Consider the following 22,837-nt stretch of genomic DNA (forward strand, 5'->3'; position numbering starts at 1 on the left):
GAAGGTCGAGTCAACACTTGACTCGGTCGAGTTGAAACTTTGCGACACCGAGTCTGAAGCTAACAGAGCTTCTAAGTCTTCCAGCGACTTGACTCGGTCCGAGTCAGGCATTGACTCGGTCGAGTCAGTAGACAGAAACTCGGATTTTTCCTCGATTTCATCGGCTAACGCCTGTGTGAGCTCCCGAATATCCTCCCAATTGCTGTGTATACTCTCTTTTGATGCCAGGAGGGATATTTCAAGTGGATCAATGTCTCGGAACTGATCGAAGACTTCCTGAGTCAAGATCTCGTGCGCATCGACGAAGCACGCTGAGTCGGTGGTGGATGGCTGCTTCATGTCGTGATCTAAGGTGAACTCCACAGTCTCCCCACCTGAGTTGCCACGGAAGAGATCGGATCCAGGTAGTTTCTCGATTCCTTGCAAAATCGGGAACATTGAGATTGACCGTGCGTTGTGTGATCTGGGAGCCAGTGTGAGTTTGCTTCCATTGTCCATCTACAAGAAGCTCAACATTGGAGATCTCAAGCCGACGAGGATGGTCCTACAACTTGCAGATAGATCCGTCAAGTATCCTGCAGGTATTCTCGAGGATGTTCCATTGAAGGTCGGGGATTACTATATTCCCGTTGATTTTATTGTTTTAGACATGGACAAGGACTCGAAGATACCGATTATATTAGGCCGACCGTTCTTAAACACGGCCGATGCGGTAGTTCATGTTCGTGCTGGTCGTCTTACGATGAAGATAGGTGAGGAGACTGTGGAGTTCACCTTAGATCACGACATGAAGCAGCCATCCACCACCGACTCAGCGTGCTTCGTCGATGCGCACGAGATCTTGACTCAGGAAGTCTTCGATCAGTTCCGAGACATTGATCGTCGTCGTGGAGGGTTCGGAGACGTTCCGAGCTGGCTCGGTGTCGGTGGTGGGGCTCAGAGAACTGACTCGGTCCGAGTCAGAACGTAGGAAGGTCGAGTCAACACTTGACTCGGTCGAGTTGAAACTCTGCGACACCGAGTCTGAGGCTAACAGAGCTTCTAAGTCTTCCAGCGACTTGACTCGGTCCGAGTCAGACATTGACTCGGTCGAGTCAGTAGACAGAAACTCGGATGAACGCTTACCTCAATCGGGCATTGGGAATCACATCATTGCCCTTTATACCATGGTCTACTACCCCGCCTAGCAAAATCAATATTGCTAACCGTTTTCTGTCCTCCACATCCGTGGTTGAAGTGTTATGCAACTTCTCCAATGCTCCTGATATAGTCACCTTAGAAGGTCCAAATATTTTCATCCGAAACACGTGTCCTCTGCGTTCAGCCCAATCTTTGGGATACTTTTCGCAGTTTAGACCAGAGATGATGGCATGTTCGGTGATCGAGTATCTAACGGGTACACCGTTAAGAACAAACCACAACTCTTTCACGTTTCCTTCAAGCTTTAATGCGCGATGTAAAAGGACAGACACCGGAACCATCTTTAACGTGTCTTCACATTGAAGGTGGAAAATGTGTCGAAACTGTGATTCTTTGTTGAAATATGCCCATTCTTCATCTGTTAGAGCCTTTTTAAGAGAGCGAATGGTTTGAAACGGATAACACTTTGTTGTGATCTTGGGAGCATGATGAATGTCGTTAAAATCGTATACAAAAGAAACCTGCAAAAAGAAAATAAACATTTATTATCAGTTTTGTTTCACTAGTGACCAGTTTTATCAGACTCGTCAAACTTGTCATACTCGTCACACCATTCAAGTGCGACGAATTTGACTAGTATGACCAATACACATTCCTGTTCAGTTTGACTAGTGTGACGGGTTGTGACCAGTTTTACAAGTTTGCTCACAATAGTCTAACTCGTTATACCCTTCAAATGAGACCGTTGTGACTAGTACGACCATTTTTTACTCCGTGACTCAACTCCCATACGATTTGACTTTGTGAATAACATTATTTCTCACTTTCTAACCAAAACCCTCGATGAATTAACTTAATTAAAAAGTTTTGGGTTTTTGGACCAAGTGCGACGAGTTTAACTAGGGTTTTCAAATAATGTTATCACACAAAGTTTCTGGTGATTACAATCTACATCGTTATACCAGTTTGCTCAGATTAGTCTAACTCGTTTTACCCTTCTGATGTGACTGTTTTTCACACCGTGACCCAACTCCCACACCAGTTTTATCAGACTCGTCAAACTTGTCATACTCGTCACACCATTCAAGTGCGACGAATTTGACTAGTATGACCAATACACATTCCTGTTCAGTTTGACTAGTGTGACTGGTTGTGACCAGTTTTACAAGTTTGCTCAGATTAGTCTAACTCGTTATACCCTTCTAATGTGACTGTTGTGACTAGTACGACCATTTTTTCACACCGTGACCCAACTCCCATAAAATTCGACTTTGTGAATAACATTATTTCTCACTTTCTAATCGAAACCCTAATTTTTCTTATATAACTCCACTAATATGGCCGAATATAACCCATTTGGACACTATTACCGTGATTCAAGTTCCATATGACTCGACATTATGAAAAACATTGTTTCCTAATTTCTAACCGAAACCCTAACTTTTCTAATCCATATAACTACACTAACATGACCCATTTTACTCGGTTTTATTTTCCTTTATTGTTTATCCAAACACGCAGACATAAAATTTTAAGAAAAATATCTCACTTTCTCGGTGAGTTCAAATACGAAACTTACCTGAATATCTTCGTAACTAGGAGCCGAAGACGATGAAGAAGACGAAGCCATCTGAAGTGAGAACGATATTGCAAGAAGAAATCGCAACAGAAATCGCCAAGGAAGAGAGAAATCGCCCACTGTCCGTTATAGAGAAATCGTGAAAATGAAGAGACAGGAAGTTCTTCTTCCGTTCAATATTTTATTTTTATGTTTGTTTTTTAATTTTAAAACTGCCACGTATTTTTTCAAAAATTTTCTTCTCAGATTTACGCTTTGTTCGTTCTGATCTTGACACGTGTCCTATTCATTAAGGGTGTTAATGTCTTTTCAGCGTTTTTCTATTTTTTTTGAAAACCCTAAAATCTCAAGGGTACTACTTGAAGTCGCTGGTGCCATTTAAAGGCATTTCTGTAATATCCCCTTTCGAACCAAATAGGCTCAAGCCCACTTAAAATATTTGGGTTGCAAGCCTTTTTATTTATATATTCACAATGTGATGTTTTGCAAATTATATTTTATTTTTGGTATATAAGTATATAAATAAATAAATCATTTATTATGCAGAACAGATTTATAGTCTATTCCTTTTATGGGCATATTTAATAGCATGAAAACACAGCCAAATATTCTATTTTATGAACAACATGTTAAAGGGTTAAAAATGAAATATATATATATATATATATATTAAATATATACATTATTTTAAATAAAAAAAATTTGTAACTTAGTGTATTCCACCAAAACCCCAACTAATCCCAGAACAAGTTATGTGATACATAATATTATCCTGTTCCTTTTGATCCATGCAGTTATCCAATTAAATCTCCTAGGGCTAATTTGTTCCTAGATTCAAGCAAGGTTGCCCTTGTTAATCATTTCCTATTGATGTTTTAATAATTTTTAAACTTTCTTTTCAAACACTTTTTTATAATTTAAATATTTTTTAAAAAGTGAATAAAGGGAAAAAGAGACGTGATAGAAGAGAACACCAAACTCCGTCAACGGTGTCGGATCGGTTTGGTAGTAGACCCCATGATAGTGTTGACCGGTCTTGTCTCAGCCGTTGATCTAATAGAACCTGGGGAGGGTTCAACGGTCGTGATTTATTTAATCGAATGCTGACGTGGAAATTAAGGCGGCTTTGCATCTTTGAAGAATTCCGCCGAATATTCACACCTTTTGCTTTTTCCGTGGGATAAATATCCTCTGTTTATATCTTTGTTTAATTGGAAACTATGGCCGTATTGAATCTCCTCTCATTTCTGTGATTTTACAAATTAAGACGGATTAGACTGTATAATTTGGGTTTGTTTAGTGTGTTATATATTGATTTAGTGTGAATTGTATAAATATCTATTATTTCTTAGTTTAAATCAGAAATACAAAAAAAAATCTTGAAATTTTATTTGAATTTAGTCTGCTGTATAGCAAATAAAAAACGAAATGAACATAATGGTTTTCTGAATAAATGGAATAATTTAATGCGATAGATTACTAATATAACTATAGAAATATAAAAGATTTCCGGGATATCATGAATATTATTAAATCAAATACTATTTGCTTTTGAGTTTGGGTAAGTTTTAAACTCATATGCATAGAGGCAAATATTACACTCTATTTGACTTAAAGAATTATGATATATGTATTTGAGTTTAAAAATCACAACGATTTCAGAACCTATGTATTAATAAAAATTTATGACTCTTTATCTTATTGAAACATGCAAAAATACAAAACCTTATCTCAAATTCAAGTGTTGTTGGTTCAAGACCCCAACGTCAAATACCGAACAAAGGCGGTGGATGAAATTCAATGGGATTGGTCCACTATACATTTATTCTTTAATATTATATATATATAATATTTTTTGTATTCTTGAAATCTTGATTTTTTAGTACACGTAAAATTAGAAACTGAGAACGGTTATTGACTTGACCGAAATAAAATTTCACTCTTTAATTATTATTATTATTATTATTGTATTTTTAAAGTGAAAATAACTCAGCAGCTGGTGGCGTTGAGTTTTGTCTTTGTATGCACGCGACCCGACAGCGTTGGACTTCGTCTAAACCTGAGTCCGCTTACTCTTCCGACAGCAACGAGAGACTCAATCAAGCGGCTGAGTATACATTTTTTTCAATATGTAAAATAATAAATATTGAAAATAATAATTATCCAGGCTTGATTCAGGCCTGGATAATTATTGTATTTGATAAATATTTTTTATATCAATCTATCCATTTATAAAATAAGAATATATATATATAACACGCGCATATATATATATATATATAAGCATTATAAATGCGTATATACATATTTATTAGTGAATATATATATATATATATAACAGTATAAGCATTATTGTTTTTTTTAGTTAAATATAAGCATTATTGTTCCATATCTAATACGATGAAGAATTAATTTTTATATATATATATATTGTGACAAATAATTCAGATAATATAATATTTTCGCCCTTAAATTAATTATTTATTGGCAAAAGCAGATAAGGGGTTACCGAAGTACACCAGCGACTGTGCGTGGAAATTACATATAAAAAAAAAACACATGCCATAGAGCTATTGAAATTATTATAAATTCGCATAAAAGTTTGATTTGATTATTACCCTAAGTATAAATTCACATTAAAAAAAGGTGCATATAAATGTGTTTGCTGGAATATTTTGCTTACGTATCGTAATAAAATGTATTTATTTGGTGGATGTTTTTTTTTAATATGCAGGGAAAAATATTGTGAGAAAAAATATATATTATTGTCGTTAGATACAGGATATAAAAATCGTATTTTAATCATATGATTTCCACACGGTTATTCCTCCAAGACTTCGTCTCAATCGCTTATATAAAATAATTTTCCGAGTCATTCACAAATATCTTTTATTATTTTACATATTGAAAAAAAAGTATACTCAGACTTTCGTTTTGTAAATTACTGTTTTCTGTATAAATATTATGGTTTTACGTCTCATGAATGGGTGAGGGTCACAAAAAAGTTTATATATATATATATATATAGTATAGTTATTTGATAATTTTTTAAAAAAAAGTTTATATATTTAGTTTGTATTTTTTTCAGTCTCGCGATCATTGGCGTGCTTTTATAAAAGTAATCATAATATAAATATAATTCTGTTTATAATATAGATTATGTTTAGTCAGAACCATAGTCGTGAATCCTATACCAAAAAAAAAAATAATAAAGAACGGAACTATAACTGTTAATTATTTTATTTAGCGAGGGCCTTAATTTCAATGTAAATTAATAAAGTTTTAGCCTGCTTAATCTCATCACCCATCCTTGGCTTATAAATACGGAGCCCTTGTGCTTTTTCGTCCACCACCTTTCTCTCGCTACCCCCAGCACTAAAAAAAAACTTTTTTTTTTTTTAATTTAACAAGAAGAAAGAAAGACTTCGCTAATCGCTTCATCCGTATTTCCCTTTCTGTTAAAAACAAATCCTCCACGACTTTGTCTTTCTGTTTCATTTCATCATCATCATCATCATCGCTTTTTTAAGATCTCTCTCTCTCTCTCCCTGTTAAACCAGTTACCGTGTTGTTCTTTTGCAGAGCACTGGTCCGTACATCCATGGCGACACCTGTTCCTCGTCTTCCGACAAGCGGACTCTCCAAGTCGAAGAAGTCAGTATTCCCGCCGAAGCGAGGGAGGATCAAGCAAGAGATCTTCGGCGGCTTGGCCAGGTCCATCGCTTCCGCCGCCGCGAGAGCCGGCGGAACCTTCGGAATAGCTTCCGGAGACGACGACGTCGGTGGCGGCGGCTTATCGGCTTCCTCTGCATCCACTACTCCGCCGACGAGCGGATACGCCTCCGAGGAGAACAAGCAAGCCTCTTAATTAAAAGCTCGAAAGCAGAGAAGATGACAATTGCAAAACTGCCATTGTTTCGTCCGCCATGGATTTGGTTTGGGATCTGGAAGCAAGCTTCAGTGTTCTGTCGTTTTTGAAACAGAACAGAGCTTCTTCATCGGGTTCGGTTCAGTCCGGTTAGGCTAGGGCCGGTTTAATTTGGTTTGACTGTGTTGTGGTTTGGTACGACCGGTTAGCGGGAATAGTTAAGTTATGTGGTTAATTATAATCACTAATTAGTGATTAATGGTGTCATTAGTGCATGTCAAATTGTCAATGTTTTTGGGAACAAAACCTCTCTCTAATTGTTGTTTCTACGATGTTTTAGGAAGGGAAATAATGATATGCTTGTCTGATGGAGAGAGGTTCTTGTTCTGTTTGGTTTGGGTCTTCCCATGTTTTATTTCTTTTAAATCCGATGTATAAATATACGAGTTTTTTTATTAGTTTCTTTTTTTATATAATTATATATGTTTAATTTGATTCAAATTTATTTATCCGAACCAAAATTACAATTGTCGTACAAAACCATTGGCAAATTAACAATCGGACCATTATCCAAAATATCTTTATGATCATATGATAGTCATATTGATCATAACGTTAAATATATAATGATCTTATGAATTAATATCAAATCATCACAAATCATCAGATTCATACCTTACATATTACGCTAAATACTTGATAAAATCATCACAAATTTAAATCATCAGATTCACATCTTACATATTACTTGATAAAATCATCACAAATTTAACCATATAGTTATTTTGGTCACATCATCGTAGCTAGGTTATAGTTTGAAGTTTTAACAAGAAGTTATATTTGGGATATTTTGCCTTGGATTTTTGAAATAAAATATTTTACTTTCACACTTTTTTCTACGACCAAACATACAAAAGAACTAAAAGAACAAAAAAAAAAATTTGGTGAAATATGATTTGAATTAACTTCAGAGTCCAAACAATTACAAAAAGAAGAAACTCTTTACAAAAACATAATTCCCATGCGGAAGTGATAAAAAAGAATAAAAATAAACCAGGCAACGATGGCCTGACGTGATGATTATCCTAAATTGCTAAGATAGTACCAATGTTCAAGATAACAATTTGACACACACCAACTGAACTTCCAACAACAAGAACCATTGCAACCAGACAATGAACCACCAAAACTCAAAGAAGAGTTACTCTCAAAAACTGCTTATATACCTTCTGAAAAAAGACAGTTTGATCTTTATCTCAAACGATGGCATTAGCGGCGCTGGCAATTCTCGGCCAAAGATCAGCACACTCTTTTCCAATGGGCCCGGTAATGGCAGAACCTATCAACAGAACCCGTAATCATCGAGCTTACGGTCAAGAACTCTAAAGTACATAGCAGAATCAAGGGATATCGTGCCGAGATGTAAAAGCTAAAATATTGCAGCCACGGTTGTATTTTACCTTTCATTTCTCCCTTAGGGTTTACTGTAACTCCAGCATTATCTGCAACAGAGAGAAGGGTAATTTGATCAGAGATTTTATTTTTGAAAGATTCTCAACTCTTCATTACATCAGATTCAGTGTTAACAGAAAAATCACACTTGATTTAATTCCAGTATATTTAGTGCCCAGATGGAGCAAATGGAAGATGAACACAAATCGTTTACCAGACTTGTGACAGTATCAACCTTTCCGAATGTACAGGTGACCATACGAACCACATGACAAGACAATACGACAGCGACCAAAATCAAACAAAATATATCAACAAGGATGCAACTAGAGAATCAATTCATAGCAAGTGTAGCCGGAGAGAAACCATCGAAAAGCATAAGCAAACAGAAGTAGGATTAGGAATCATACCCTCAAAATACATGTAGACACTGTCCTTTCTGCGCCATGGCTTCCGCTTCCTAACAATGACGGCAGGAAGAACCTTCTTCCTGAGGTCAGGTTTACCCTTCTGGACAGTTGCCATCACCATATCACCGACACATGCGGAAGGCGGCCCTTTATACTTTTCACCGAAACTATGTAAAGGTTCTTCGCATCTGTGTTGTCGGCACAGTTCACTGTGGTAGCCACCGGCGGACCCAGTGACATCCTGAACTTGTTATGTTACCTGATGTACCTCCTCGTCCTACACAATCCAAAAACATAAACATGATCCTTGATCTGTTCATGCCACAAATCTGGTAGTTCTTACCATTTAGGCATTTACCTACCCATATCAACTACTACTGTCTCCGATTACGCAACAAAACAGAAAACATTCTACAACAATCAAGTTATGTAAAACACGATACGCAAAGTAAATTACAAGTGCAGAACCTCCGAGAATTTCCGGATCTTAATGCCACTCACATCTTCTTAACGCACAAAAAGAGGTAGCAATCGGAAGATATACGCGAAACGCCATAACATATAACCAAAAACGATTCCATTTCTTTTTGTTTCTCTAAATTACCGAAGTGAAACGACATAGAAAAAGGAAGATCTAAGAGAAAACGAAGATCGATGAGGAAGATGAACTGACCTCGCTTCGACATTTTGGACGGTTTGAAAAAATTGCAGAAGAATTCTCAGAGGAAAGAGGAAGTTTGGGTTTTGGACTGGATTTCATAGATACGCTGATTCGACTTTTAGGGTTTTTATTGGGCCTAGAGAGAAGCCCATTAAGCCCAAATTGAAAACAAATAGAACGAAGCAGCTTTTGAAGTGGCCTACTAATTGAATCGGCAATATTACAAGAATAGACCCATACCCTTCAAAATTAGTGTTTTAAAAAAAAAATAAAAAGACATTATTACCCTTAATTAAAAGGACACGTGTCAAGATGAGAACAAATAAAACAAATACCAGAGAAGTTATGAAATTATATGATTCAAAAAGACACGTGTTAGGGTTTTGAATTAAAAAAAAACAGAAAAGTCAAATATTGAACAATTTCCTTCTTCTCTCTTCATTTCTGCAATTTCTCTTACGATTTCTCTGTAACTCTAACGGATAGAGTGTGATTTCTCTTTTCTTCGGCGATTTTTTTTGCGATTTCTTTTTGCAATATCTTATCACTTCAGATGGTTTTGTCTCCTTCATCGTCTTCAACTCCTATTTACGAATATATCCAGGTTTGTATTTGAACTCACCGAGAAAGAGAGATATTTTTATTAGAATTTCATGTCTGTGTATTTGGATAAACAATATAGGAAAACAAAATCGAGTAAAATAGGTCATATTTATGTAGTTATATGGATCAGAAAAATAAAGATTTCGGTAAAAAAGTGAGAAACATTGTTTTGCATAATGTCAAGTAATATGGAACTCGAATCACGATTATAATGTTCAATTGAGTCATATTAGGTCATATTAGTAAAGTTCTATAAATCAGAAAAATTAGAGTTTCAGTTAGAAAGTGAAAAATCATGTTTTTCACAAAGTCGAGTCATATTGAAGTTGTCACGGTGTGACAAAATGGTCGTGCTAGTCACAATGGTCATACTTGAAAGATATAACGAGTTAGACTAGTCTGACCAAACTGGTAAAACTGGTCACAACCAGTCACACTCGTCAAACTGCTAATTTGGTCATATTAGTCACACTCGTCGCACCTGAATGGTATGACGAGTTTGACAAATTTGACGAGTCTGTTAAATCTGATCACTGCTGAAACAAAAGTGATAACAAATGTTAACTTTCTTTTTGCAGGTATCTTTTGTATATGATTTTAACGACATTCATCATGTTCCCAAGATTACAACAAAGTGTTATCCGTTTCAAACTATTCGTTCTCTTAAAAAGGATTTAACAAACGAAGAATGTACATATTTCAACAAAGAGTCACAGTTTCGACACATTTTCCATCTTCAATGTGAAGATACATTAAAGATGGTTCAGTTGTCTGTCCTTATACATCGCGCACTAAAGCTTGAAGTAAATGTGAAAGAGTTGTGGTTTATTCTGGACAGTGTACCCGTTAGAAACTCGATCACCGAACATCCCATTATCTCTGGTCTAAACTACGAAAAGTATCCAAAAGATTAGGCTGAACGCAGAAGAAGAAGATGAAGAAGAAGGTTCCGAGGAGGAGAAGGAGAAGGAGGAGGAGTTATATGGGTAAAAAAAATTAGGATTTCAGTTAGAAAGTGGAAAGCAATATTTTTCACAGAAGATGAGTCATATGGAAGCTAAATAGTCATACTAGTCACTCTAGTCGCACTTGAATGGTGTGACCAGTTTGACTAGTATGATAAATCTAGTTAAATGGGTCACATTCGTCAAGTGCACATACCAGTGAAATGGTTGTACGATTACACTAATCAAAGTGGTCATGAAGTTAAGTGGTTATACTAGTTACACACTCTTCGTACTTGAATAAACAGTCCATATAACAATTTTCATTAGTAACTAATATTCGCAACTCTCTGAATTTAGCACTTTATTTTGTTTTACAATACATGTTCTCCCAAAAGAAACCCCAAAATTCTAGTACACTTTTTATAACACATTAGGTTAGGGTAGATTATATTATTTTCTAATATGATTTACGAATAATAAAAACACATACCAATTACGATTAATAAAAACATGTTAAATATGTTATAATAACTCATATACACCACATTGAATATTCAAAACATTATTTAGATCGATATTTTTTTTGCACAAACCGTCTCACCGTCAGACTCGTCGCACCTCAAATCGTCAGCCTTGTCGCACCGTCAAACTAGTCAAACCATCGCACCTTATCGAATTTCGCAAATTTAACAAGTGCAAATTGTAAAATATTGATTATCACCCCAATGAACAAATATCTTGGATTGAAACTAATCCTAAATCTCCAAATTTAACATCTTTTGTTTTCTTGACAATGCATGTTCTCTTATATGAAACTTTAAAGTTCTAGTAGAGTTTGTGTAACACATTGTCTTAGGGTAGAAGATATTGTTTTTCACATGAATTACGATTAATAAAAACATGTTAAATATGTTATAATAACTCATATACACCACATTGAATATTCAAAACATTATTTAGATCGATATTTTTTTTGCACAAACCATCTCACCGTCAGACTCGTCGCACCGTCAAACTAGTCAAACCGTCGCACCTTATCGAATTTCGCAAATTTAACAATTGTAAATTATAAACATATTGATTATCATCCCGATGAACAAGTATCATGGATTGAAACTAATCCTAAATCTCCAAATTTAACATCTTTTGTTTTCTTGACTATGCATGTTCTCTCATATGAAACCCTAAAGTTCTAGTAGAGTTTGTGTAACACATTGTCTTAGGGTAAAAGATATTGTTTTTTCAGATGAATTACGATTAATAAAAACATGTTAAATATGTTATAATAACTCATATACACCACATTGAATATTCAAAACATTATTTAGATCGATATTTTTTTTGCACAAACTGTCTCACCGTCAGCCTCGTCGCACCGTCAAACTAGTCAAACCGTCGCACCTTATCGAATTTCGCAAATTTAACAAGTGCAAATTGTAAACATATTGATTATCACCCCAATGAACAAGTATCTTGGATTGAAACTAATCCTAAATCTCCAAATTTAACATATTTTGTTTTCTTGACAATGCATGTTCTCTTATATGAAACCCTAAAGTTCTAGTAGAGTTTGTGTAACACATTGTCTTAGGGTAGAAGATATTATTTTTTCAGATGAATTACGATTAATAAAAACATGTTAAATATGTTATAATAACTCATATACACCACATTGAATTTTCAAAACATTATTTAGATCGATATTTTTTTTGTACAAACCGTCTCACCATCAGACTCGTCGCACCGTCAAACTAATCAAACCGTCGCACCTTATCGAATTTCGCAAATTTAACAATTGTAAATTGTAAACATATTGATTATCACCCCGATGAACAAGTATCATGGATTGAAACTAATCCTAAATCTCCAAATTTAACATTTTTTGTTTTCTTGACAATGCATGTTCTCTCATATGAAACCCTAAAGTTCTAGTAGAGTTTGTGTAACACATTGTCTTAGGGTAAAAGATATTATTTTTTCAGATGAATTACGATTAATAAAAACATGTTAAATATGTTATAATAACTCATATACACCACATTGAATATTCAAAACATTATTTAGATCGATATTTTTTTTGCACAAACCGTCTCACCAGGAAACTTGAATAGTGAAACGAATACGTATCCTTCAAACCACGCTCAGTACGCGGTAGGGGAAACCCTCCCGTTCCGATGTGACCTCATGGATTATGGATATCATCGCCCAAAGGCTTGCGGCTATTTCGCAAGAAATCCTGGTTGCTATATAGGTACACCGTCAAACTAGTCAAACCGTCGCACCTTATCGAATTTCACAAATTTAACAAGTGCAAATTGTAAACATATTGATTATTACCCCAATGAACAAGTATCTTGGATTGAAACTAATCCTAAATCTCCAAATTTAACATCTTTTGTTTTCTTGACAATGCATGTTCTCTTATATGAAACCCTAAAGTTCTAGTAGAGTTTGTGTAATACATTGTCTTAGGGTAGAAGATATTGTTTTTTCAGATGAATTACGATTAATAAAAACATGTTAAATATGTTATAATAACTCATATACACCACATTGAATATTCAAAATATTATTTAGATCGATATTTTTTTTTCACAAATCGTCTCACCATCAGACTCGTCACACCGTCAAACTAGTCAAACCTCGCACCTTATCGAAATTCACGTTTTTATCACGTATAAACGGTATATTAATAATCACCCTATAACCTATATAACAAATATTTTAAGTTGAAAATAATTCTAACTCCCTAACTACAATACTTTTTTTTATAATATACGTTCTTTCAACTAAATCATAAAATTTTATTACAAAATATAAATTTGGAATGTATTAATACAATATCATTATTATGTCATTACAGGAATGCAAAATTTTACTCATATTCCTGGGATATTGTTTTCACTACCCATTTATGACAAGACTCGTAATAAATACTTATCATTCTTTTTATCATATGTATTCATTATGTTTGCATAAAACAAATACATAATATGAGTAATATGATCAGTTTAAAGAGTAAGACCAGATTGATGAGTATGACTATTTTGATGAGCTTTGCGAGTTTGCCCAGTTTGGAGAATTTACTCGATTTGATCCGTTTGACTCATCCATATCATATAGTTCAAATATAAATTCAAAAACAACAAAAATTATAAATGTCCAAAATGAATAACATATTTTAAAATGATAAATTATCTATCAGCAAGATTTTTGTTTATTGAATGAAATTTTTTTAGATTTCGTTTGCGTTTAACAGTAAATTAATCAAGAAATTATGATACAGAAGAGAAATTTGAGGAGAGACCGAAGAGAGAGAAGAGAGAGAGAAGAGGAGGGGGAGAGAGAGAGCGCAAGAAAGGAGAGAGAGGTGGAGAGAGAAGAAAGCGGGAGAGAGAGGTGGAGAGAGAAGAGAGAAATATAAAAGAAATTATTTTTATTTTATTATATTATATAAATTAATAAAGGGTATTATAGGGAAACTACATTTATAACGTTATATTTGATGTTGTTTTTTTCCTTTTTTTTATGAAGGGTATCACTTGACGTCCAATGTATCATTTAAGGGTATTTTTGCAATTGACCCAATTGAATCAGACGGTCTAAATAGTTACGAAGTTTGATATCAAAAAAGCATATTTTTGTATTTGGTAAGATTCAAATTAAATAATCATTGTTATAACAATGTGGTTCATTGTATTTTTATCTTACCGATTCTATTTCTTTTCATAAAAAGAAAACATATAAGAATCTAACAAGCCAAAATCTTAGAGATTTCTTGCTATAATACACTCTTTTTCATGTCTTAATGCTTCGTGTAAAACAATCATCTGAAGAAACTAGGATCAACACTTTGATCTCTTCTTCTGTTCCGGTCTCTGCCCTATTGTTTGTTCTGGTTTTTCAGTTGATGGCCGTTAATGGAGATCGAGGTTCTGACACAGATAGACAAAGACCGTTACTACTGTTGTGTTTTACCTCTCCGTTTGATTGTTCTTTAGGAGACTTCGAACCTCGGAACTCCTTAAGCAGTTCCTCGAATGCTGGAGCTTTGAGTTTCTCGATAGACCCAACCGTCGGAATCTTGTAGTTTTTCTTCCTTGGCGTCGAACATGATGGTTCATCCACCTTGTAATCATCACAAAGACATTTTCCGGTGTTGTCTTTGATTTCTGTGACGTTGCTTTCATGGTCGGTCTTCAGTTCTTTCAAGCTCTCGGAACAAGGAACGATCAAGGAATTGACATTGGTGCATGCTTCTTTGTCTATTTGGAACGAGTCTGCAAAAAATATCCAGAGAAATGTTTAGGATACATTTAAGGAGATATCATCAAAATCCGATGAAACTGTATACGTCAAAAGGTAATTTTCCGATACTTACCATCAACTGACGAGAGGATATCGCTGTTTGCAGAATCCACATCTCGTAGAGTCGTCGAGACAGCAGATGAGAACTGAGCTCGTAGGTTTTCGTTGGTTCCCTTCACTCCTCTGGTGAGAAAGATAAATCTTTCGGTGAAGTTGAATTGGAAATATCGGAAGGTGAAACTTCACGAAAGAGATAGAGAGGGGAGCATACCGGATGATAGAATCTACAGAGGCAACATTTTTGTTTTGTAGACTCAAAAAAGATTCCTGAGCGGTTTCCTGTTGTTGCTTTCCAGTTCTTGCATTCTCCAGGCTGAAAAAAAAATATGCAGTTGTTCAAGATATGAAATAACAGAGCAGACAAAAGTAAAAAACACGGGGTTTTGTCCGCAAAAAAAAAAGTGTTACCATTTCAAAAGTATATCTTGCATTTCTTGCTCTGCAGCCTCAACTGCGGACATATTATCGATATGGTGAGATTCTGTTTTGCCCATGTGAGAATTCCATTCGGCTTTGATGGAGGAAGCTGAATCCTGCATTGCAGACATTTCCTGTTGTAATGCTGAGGTTTGGGAAGATGAGCCATCACGAATATCTTGCACAGCCATTTGGACCTGGAAAACAAAAACGAATTGTACAGTTCATTAGATGCAAAAATGTATTCAGAATCTTCCTGAATCACGGAAATCAATTTCGTATAGAACCGCCTACCAGTTCTTTCTTTCTAGCGTTCGAACTTGCCAGCAATTCCGCCACTTTTTCAAGCAAATGTTTCTCTTCATTTGCTATGGACTCCTAAAGGACATAAAAAAGACATAAACGGATCTATAAGCATGAATACGGCTGAACGCTATTATAGAAGTTTAACTGGGGATAGCAAAATCCACCTCAAATTGCTTCTGGAACGTTGATAATTTCTGCTCATTGACACTTTGTGCTTCATGTGCAAGTTCTTTTTGCTTTGAAGCATGCATGTCTAGAGTCTTGAAGAATTCCAACATTACCGTGGAGACAGATCGAGTAGATTCCAATGATCTTGAATGTAAGTCACGTTGTTGTTGTGCGAAATCCGAAAGCTTCTCCTCTTGCTTGTGAAGGCTACCTTGAAGTCGTTCGAGTAATGCATAAGCCTCCGTGGTAAATCCTTGAAAGAGCTACACATCAAACCAATGATAGTCATGATAATGTCACCTTTACGTTACATCTATATATTCGAAATCCGTTTATAAGAAGAATACTATTTAGGCATTAGTGATATGATTCTTCTTACATCCTCTAAAGCATGCGAATGCTTTGACACTTCTGAGTTCAATCCATCCAAAGTTGATTGGCTGTTTCCATCAAGCTTCTCTGCTATATCTTCGAAAGACTTGACACCTGAATCATATTTTGTCTTCAACTGTGCTAAACTTCCCCTTAGCCTTTCAGTAGCCTTCGGAAGTGGGGAAAGGGAAAAAGACAGAAAAAATAAATCGCATAAGCTTATTTGTAGATATGAACTCTCATTCAGATGAACAGGTGACTTTGTCCATCTTACCTCAGTCTTTGCTGATACAAAAGAACTCATAAATTCCTCCATGTTTTTCAATTGTTTTTCCTGCTGTCATAGTAAGTAAACAATGGAGATCCTTCGAAGTGCGTGTACAAATATCTGTACCTCCTGCTGATTCACTGAAGCTGCCGTGGTGCCGTTCAATAGCTCAAGTTGCTTTGTTAGTTGTGACTGGAAGTTTTGGATGAGCAATCTATTACTGTCTTCGATCTTGTCCTTCCTCTCTGCAGGAATAACTTAGTAAGCTTACAAGAATATAATGCCGACAAATGGAGAGATGATCATTGCAATACCAACCAATTTTGGCAAACAATATGGAGACATCTGAAGCTGCGTTATCCAGCTCTGCCCGAAGCTCAACAGCACGCTCGACAAGTGTTTTCTCTGCGAAGTTACGAAAAGAGTTACATTCTACATCATTTGTAAGATGCTCAGAAAAAAAAAGGATCGATAGTTGGCCACATGCTCTCACCTAGGATTCAAAGAAAAAAACAGCAAACAGATAGTCCAAACAAGTTTCAATGGTTTCAAATAAACTGAAGAAATGATCTCATATATTTGTAATCAACAATAGGCGTTTTTCACTACCATAGACAGATATGACAACAACTCACCAGATTTAAGGAGATTAGATATCAAAAACTCCTTCTCTTTAATTGTTGCAATTGCTTGTCTATGTTTCTCTTCGAGATCAAACAAAACTTGTTCAGTTTCCCTGAGTTTTATCTGAAACCATAGAAGACAAAAGGTCCAAGAAGTTAATTGGTGATACCTCCCTCAGTGTGTCAAAAGAAAGGATACACTACAAAATCCAGCAAAAATATTTGTGATACCTCAGTCTTATCAAGCGTCTCTCTCAATTCCGCAGCTACAAGCTGCTCAGAATCATACAGCTCTTGAAGCTCAACAATTTTCTGCATTCAAGTAGCCATTCGATATCAGAATTGCCCATATATGGTGCTTGAACTGACAGGAATATAATTTTTCCAAATATTACCTTGTCTTTAGCTTCTGCCTCAACTTCCATTTGTTCTACCTTTTCAGTCATTGCCTGTGGCAATGAAGACATATAATAATCTTTCAATTCTTTCTTAAGGACTTGAGAGTTCTATATTCTTTCGTAAGGATTATACCTTTTTCTCTGCTTCTTCTTGAAGATACCTCTCTTTTGGAATATAAATCCCATTTTTCTCCCTCGCCGCATATACCTCTGGACAACCAAGAACAGATGCTTGAGTTTTGTGTTTTACTATAGGAGTAAAAAATGTCAATGATATATGACGAAGAAATACCTTGCTTCAACCGTTCAATTTCAGAGTACAGATCTTTCATGATGGCTGATTTCATCATCTTCTGGTTAACCTGAAAGAGGAAAAGGTGGAGGACGGTCATATATCGTTACTGGCAGCGGTAAAACATGGTACTTAGTAGTATATTTGTGGCCCACCTCTGGTTTATTCTTGATATTTTTGGCACGGTGTGCATAATCAAGGGTACTGAGTGTTTCTTCCAGGCAATGAACAGAGGGTGCAAATGTAGCAATTATACATGTTTTGGTTTTTCCTCCCAAGGAGTCTCTCAACAGTCTTGTCAATTTGCTTTCTCTGAAATTTCAAATGCGAGGAATCATTTTACAATCGTCCTCGTTTTAAGAAGATAGCTTCCAATGGGAGCTCTGGATGTAAAATTTTTCAGTTACCTATAAGGAATATGACCAGAGTGCTCAACCAAAGAATTTATGACACGCCCAAGTGTGAGCAAACTTTTGTTAATCTCCCCTGCTTCCCTGGCTCTACCCTGCAAGAGAGCCACTCTCATTTCTGTTTAGAAAAATTGTAGAAAGTGAAGCACAGCCTTCTTGTTGATGAAAAAAGCAATGGTTCTTAAGCAACCTTGACTACATCAATTTCTGTTTCATTGATTCACAACATTAATGTATGAGAAAAGGATCAGATCAATAATGTATTGTGTACCTCTCGAGCACCGGAGCGTGAAATGTTCTCCGAACCGGCCAGATCTACCAGATTTAGCTTTCCACTTTTGATAATCTCCTCTCCCTCTGGAGTACATTCCTTTATGTGGATTGTAACTGAAAATATAGAGTGAGATCTACTACTTTGTTTGTTAAGAAGGGTCTCTGCAGTGCGTCTCTTGGCTGAACCTTTCTCCAAGACTTTGTAAATCTCATCAGCTGTACACACTATTTCTTCTTCTAATCCTCGGACAAAGACACCACCTTTTCCATCTTCCATTAGGGCTAGAGGTTTCTTTGATTTATCATCCGAGAATTTTGTTTCTTCTGGAGCTAAAAGGTCTGTTAGTTCCTCATTGTAGAGCTCTAGAAATGAAACTTTCACACTGTATTCAGCACTTTGAGCCTCCAGAATATCAAAGATCTGTTTCACTGCTCTTGGGATGACACCTGCATCAGTTGGAATTTCACCGTTCTGGAGACAGAAAAGACTCCATCAGACAAGGATGCTATCACAAATTCATAGTAAGTAAACAATGGAGATCCTTCGAAGTGCGTGTACAAATATCTGTACCTTCTTTCTTGCTCCTCCTTCCATTGTGTATGTCTTTCCTGTTCCTGTCTGCCCATATGCAAAGATGGTGCAATTATACCCATCAAGAACCTCAAACACTATTGGAGAAACTGCATGGTGATACAAGTCCTTTTGTTGGGATGTTGGACCAAAGACCTAACAAATTCCATGAACTTGTCAGGATGGTTCAAGGAAGGCAATTCTTCAAGTATATCTCTTAAAATAAAGCACGAGATTACATCTTTCAGTATGCATGATAATACAGATACATTCCATCTTGCACACTTTCTGAATAGCGCTAAAGGTTTATCCAAAAAATCAGACAATGAGAGAAACTAAACCTTGTCGAACAGAAATGTTCTATCAATCTGCTTGCCAGCAATGCTCTGAGCTACTGCTACTTCCCTTTTACGTTCATTGCATGTAATCACAACCGGTGTTTGTAACCTCGTCTCCTCGGAATTTAAAGGTCTGCACAACCCAGAACCTCAACGGGCAGTTAGGACATTAAAAAGAGAGTTATAAGCTGAACCCTTTCTTGCAAGTAAGTTCCGAAAATTACGCACCTGCAACGCACGATCACCTGTATATTCACACCCTTATCTTTATCATTCTTGCTACTCGAATTCGAGTTTAAGTCAGCCGTTCGCAGGTCCCGAGTTGATTTATCCGTTGAACGCGGAGTATTACATGGAGATCTCGATGAAGCACCCTTTTTTTGTTGATTAGAATCCATGATTCACCTTCTTGTAGTCTTTAGGAATCAAGAATGTACTTTCCTGCATCAAGGAAAAAAGAGAATCTTAAAGCCCTCACTCTTACCTAAAACACAACAAATATTGACAAAAAAAGGGAATCTCATTTTAATTGTTCCTGATAATGCGACAAAGAAAGCAACTATAAGTCAAAGAGCAACAAGCTGAAAATCCCTACTCGTGGAGATGTAACATTTTTAGAAATACCAACATAGCCCAAAGCAATAAAGGAAAATCAAACTCGATTGACCCCTAAAATTGCTTCAATGCTATGACGTTCCCGAGAAATCATGACGGAGACCCACAACGAGTAATGAATCAGCAAGTCAGCTCTCTTCTGCTCATCCATTCGTGACAGAGAGCTCGTAAATAGAAACAAAGAGATTGCGAAAGTAATCCTGTATTGCGATCAATCTATGATTAATTCGGATAATTATTCATTCATATACAACTCTAACGATTATTAATCTACACCAACATTAATAGATCGCTACTAGAATCGGAAATGGCGGATACGAAATTCGATATCAGCAGCTGAATCTCCACGAAAATCAGGGAAAAACATGAAATTAACAGAGAAAGTGTACCGATCAAAAGGAAAAACGTGAGGGATTCGTCCTGATTCCTTGAAGCTATCGCGGATGAATTTTGCGTGGAACAAATCGATCGGAAAATCTGCCTAAGATGGGTAATCGGCGATGGCGAGAGGGAAGAATATATGACGCGGAGAAATAGGGGTGGAAATAAAATGGAGATCTTTTCTGGAAGCTAAAAGAAAAAAACAAGATAATAAGACCGTTACGGCAGGGGCTGGCGTTTGACTATGAGACTCTTGAGGATGTGACGGCGTCAGATTTTTAGCCGTTAAATTGCTAAATCCGTGATCCGACCGTTGTAAAAAGAGGACAAAAGGCCAAAAGCCAACTTTGAAAATATTCGAATTCTTGATTTTCGTAATTTTGTTTTTGACCCGAATTGTTTCCAGAGCTTATACTTTGGTCGTCATATTTATTGAATTCACAATTAAACCCAAAATCCTTCATTTTCTTTTTAAAAAGTGTATGCTTCTTCAAAACTTGGTACCACGTCTTGGAGTAATATATATATATATATATATGTGTGTGTGTGTGTGTGCGTGCATATGTAATTAAATTGAATTTGATTTTACATGGGTGCCTCGTATCGAATTTAATATTACAAAAACAAAATTATATGAACCCTAGAAAAATTCCCCATTCCTTACCCCCTACGAAATTTTCAACATTTGGCGTCCGATCGTAGAGGGCCAAAACAAAACTAAAATGGAACATCATATATATCCGGGCATCCTTTAGATTATTTTCTTATTCGAAATTTCAAGTTTTGAAAGAAAAAAAGTACTCGCAATCGATTTTCATGTTCATTTTAAAAATTATTTTCCTTCTTTTTTCACTTACTTTTATATATGATTAATTTAATTTTAAAAATTTATAACCTTTAGGATATAATTATGTATTATTATAGAATTGATTTTAAATAGCATAACCAAAAACCCACCTTTTCACATCCCCTATTTTATTTTATTTTTAATGTCTGAAGAACGACGACAAATGGGCTAGGATATAAAAGTTCTGGTCATGGGCCCAACCCGACTCGATTACAATTTGGCCCAAATATTTACTTTATTGGCGCCCATTAAGGGCGGGTGATTCATATTTCGCTTGCGAAATAAATTACAAAAAACGAAATTTGAAATTAAATTTCGGCGCTACCACGTCAGCAATCCTCACGGCAACCGTCCGATCTCTTTTTCATCAACGGTGAATAGTAAAAGCACAAGGATTTGATAGAGCCTTCTCGTCTCTTATAAAAAAAACATTCATCGACGAGCATTTTTCGTATTCAGTCATCTGCCCGATAAGTTCTTTTTGTTTATCGCTTTGCGTTCAAAACTCAGGTATTTTCCTCCTCGATTTCTCGCGAGTTTTCTATTTTGATTTCATTTTCATCGGTTTCTGTTTTGTTTCTGTCTCTGAATGTCTGAAAATTTTTGGTTTCTGAGATTCATGGGAAGGGTTCCTCTACGTCGATTTTTATAGAAACTTCGCACTTTGATACATCATTTGAATAGAAAAATGAATTGCGGATGAGATTTTTTGTCGGATCCTTCAATTTCTTGTTGGGATTTTATTTCCATCGGGTAATTTAGATTTTAGGGTTTCTCTTTTTTTTTTTTTCCAGAGTGCTTGTCTTTATGATGTGTATCTTTCTTCAGACCACTTGCTTCTTATCGCGTAATCGAAAATGTCGGGAAGAGGAAAGGGAGGAAAAGGGCTGGGAAAGGGAGGAGCGAAGAGGCACAGGAAGGTTTTGAGAGACAACATCCAAGGAATCACCAAGCCGGCAATTAGGAGGCTGGCTCGAAGAGGAGGGGTGAAGCGTATCAGTGGTCTGATTTATGAAGAGACCAGAGGAGTCCTCAAGATCTTCCTAGAGAACGTCATCAGAGACGCTGTGACGTACACTGAGCACGCCAGGAGAAAGACGGTGACCGCCATGGATGTCGTCTACGCCTTGAAGAGGCAAGGCAGGACTCTCTACGGGTTCGGTGGTTAGATTTGTGGTGGTTTTGGTTACATGTTAAAGTCTTGCGGTCAAGAAATTATGGGTTGAATTGTAGGAGTAGTATTGTCTTCGTGTTGCTTTTATGGGTTGTAAGTAATTAGGATTCGGATTCCGAATTAGGAAAGTCCTTGTTTTCTGAATCATCTTTTGAGTAGTTGTGGTTCTGTAACATGTTTCGTTTTTTGGTAATGACCAATGCACTCGCCATCGTCGTATCTTCTCAAACTCCTGAGGTCTTGGAAGTTAATTGAATCAGAACGAATGTGATTGAGTGAAAGTTGGAATAGAAGATGAGTTATGATGGTGAGCGATGGTCACTCTGTTTTATAGAAATTGTAATTGCAAAATAGGG

General features: G+C 36.1%; 3 protein-coding genes, 1 long non-coding RNA gene and 1 pseudogene across 4 annotated transcripts; 2 read left to right on the top strand and 3 right to left on the bottom strand.

Moving 5' to 3' along the window:
- Positions 1-1,121: 1,121 nt before the first annotated feature.
- LOC104816074 lies at positions 1,122-3,110 on the bottom strand. Its single transcript, XM_010544743.2, has 2 exons — positions 2,720-3,110; positions 1,122-1,661 (listed from the first exon to the last, which is right to left on the bottom strand). Exons 1-2 carry the CDS (start codon positions 2,768-2,770, stop codon positions 1,122-1,124), a joined length of 591 nt encoding a protein of 196 aa, XP_010543045.1. The 5' UTR covers positions 2,771-3,110.
- A 2,964-nt stretch (positions 3,111-6,074) lies between these two features.
- On the top strand, positions 6,075-7,045 carry LOC104815759. The gene is made up of 2 exons (XR_772182.2): positions 6,075-6,162; positions 6,302-7,045. It is a non-coding gene; the product is annotated as an uncharacterized LOC104815759 (long non-coding RNA).
- Positions 7,046-7,520: 475 nt separating this feature from the next.
- Positions 7,521-9,135, bottom strand: LOC104815760 (annotated as a pseudogene).
- A 5,269-nt stretch (positions 9,136-14,404) lies between these two features.
- LOC104815761 (kinesin-like protein KIN-5A) lies at positions 14,405-20,639 on the bottom strand. Its single transcript, XM_010544308.2, has 22 exons — positions 20,469-20,639; positions 19,693-19,905; positions 19,468-19,597; positions 19,127-19,282; positions 18,554-19,027; positions 18,280-18,377; positions 18,028-18,184; positions 17,873-17,942; positions 17,714-17,790; positions 17,578-17,631; positions 17,414-17,494; positions 17,195-17,306; positions 16,878-16,964; positions 16,689-16,804; positions 16,566-16,625; positions 16,299-16,460; positions 15,916-16,182; positions 15,740-15,823; positions 15,437-15,642; positions 15,240-15,341; positions 15,042-15,151; positions 14,405-14,940 (listed from the first exon to the last, which is right to left on the bottom strand). The coding sequence occupies exons 2-22, from the start codon at positions 19,860-19,862 to the stop codon at positions 14,564-14,566; spliced, it is 3,150 nt and encodes a 1,049-aa protein (XP_010542610.1). The 5' UTR covers positions 19,863-19,905; positions 20,469-20,639; the 3' UTR covers positions 14,405-14,563.
- A 1,080-nt stretch (positions 20,640-21,719) lies between these two features.
- Positions 21,720-22,710, top strand: LOC104815762 (histone H4). The gene is made up of 2 exons (XM_010544309.1): positions 21,720-21,817; positions 22,136-22,710. Exon 2 carries the CDS (start codon positions 22,165-22,167, stop codon positions 22,474-22,476), a length of 312 nt encoding a protein of 103 aa, XP_010542611.1. The 5' UTR covers positions 21,720-21,817; positions 22,136-22,164; the 3' UTR covers positions 22,477-22,710.
- The last annotated feature ends 127 nt before the right edge of the window (positions 22,711-22,837 follow it).

The sequence above is a fragment of the Tarenaya hassleriana genome, unplaced genomic scaffold (genome assembly GCF_000463585.1).
Source record: "Tarenaya hassleriana unplaced genomic scaffold, ASM46358v1 Cleome24, whole genome shotgun sequence".
NCBI lineage: Eukaryota > Viridiplantae > Streptophyta > Magnoliopsida > Brassicales > Cleomaceae > Tarenaya > Tarenaya hassleriana.

Excerpts from the sequence above, each read along its gene's own strand:
- LOC104816074 (XM_010544743.2), bottom strand. The coding sequence starts at position 2,770 with ATGGCTTCGTCTTCTTCATCGTCTTCGGCTCCTAGTTACGAAGATATT. Across the intron at positions 1,662-2,719 it reads CTAGTTACGAAGATATTCAG|GTTTCTTTTGTATACGATTT; the intron begins GTAAGTTTCGTA and ends TTCTTTTTGCAG.
- LOC104815761 (XM_010544308.2), bottom strand. The coding sequence starts at position 19,862 with ATGGATTCTAATCAACAAAAAAAGGGTGCTTCATCGAGATCTCCATGT. Across the intron at positions 15,824-15,915 it reads CGTTCCAGAAGCAATTTGAG|GAGTCCATAGCAAATGAAGA; the intron begins GTGGATTTTGCT and ends TATGTCCTTTAG. Across the intron at positions 15,643-15,739 it reads ACGCTAGAAAGAAAGAACTG|GTCCAAATGGCTGTGCAAGA; the intron begins GTAGGCGGTTCT and ends TTTGTTTTCCAG.
- LOC104815762 (XM_010544309.1), top strand. The coding sequence starts at position 22,165 with ATGTCGGGAAGAGGAAAGGGAGGAAAAGGGCTGGGAAAGGGAGGAGCG.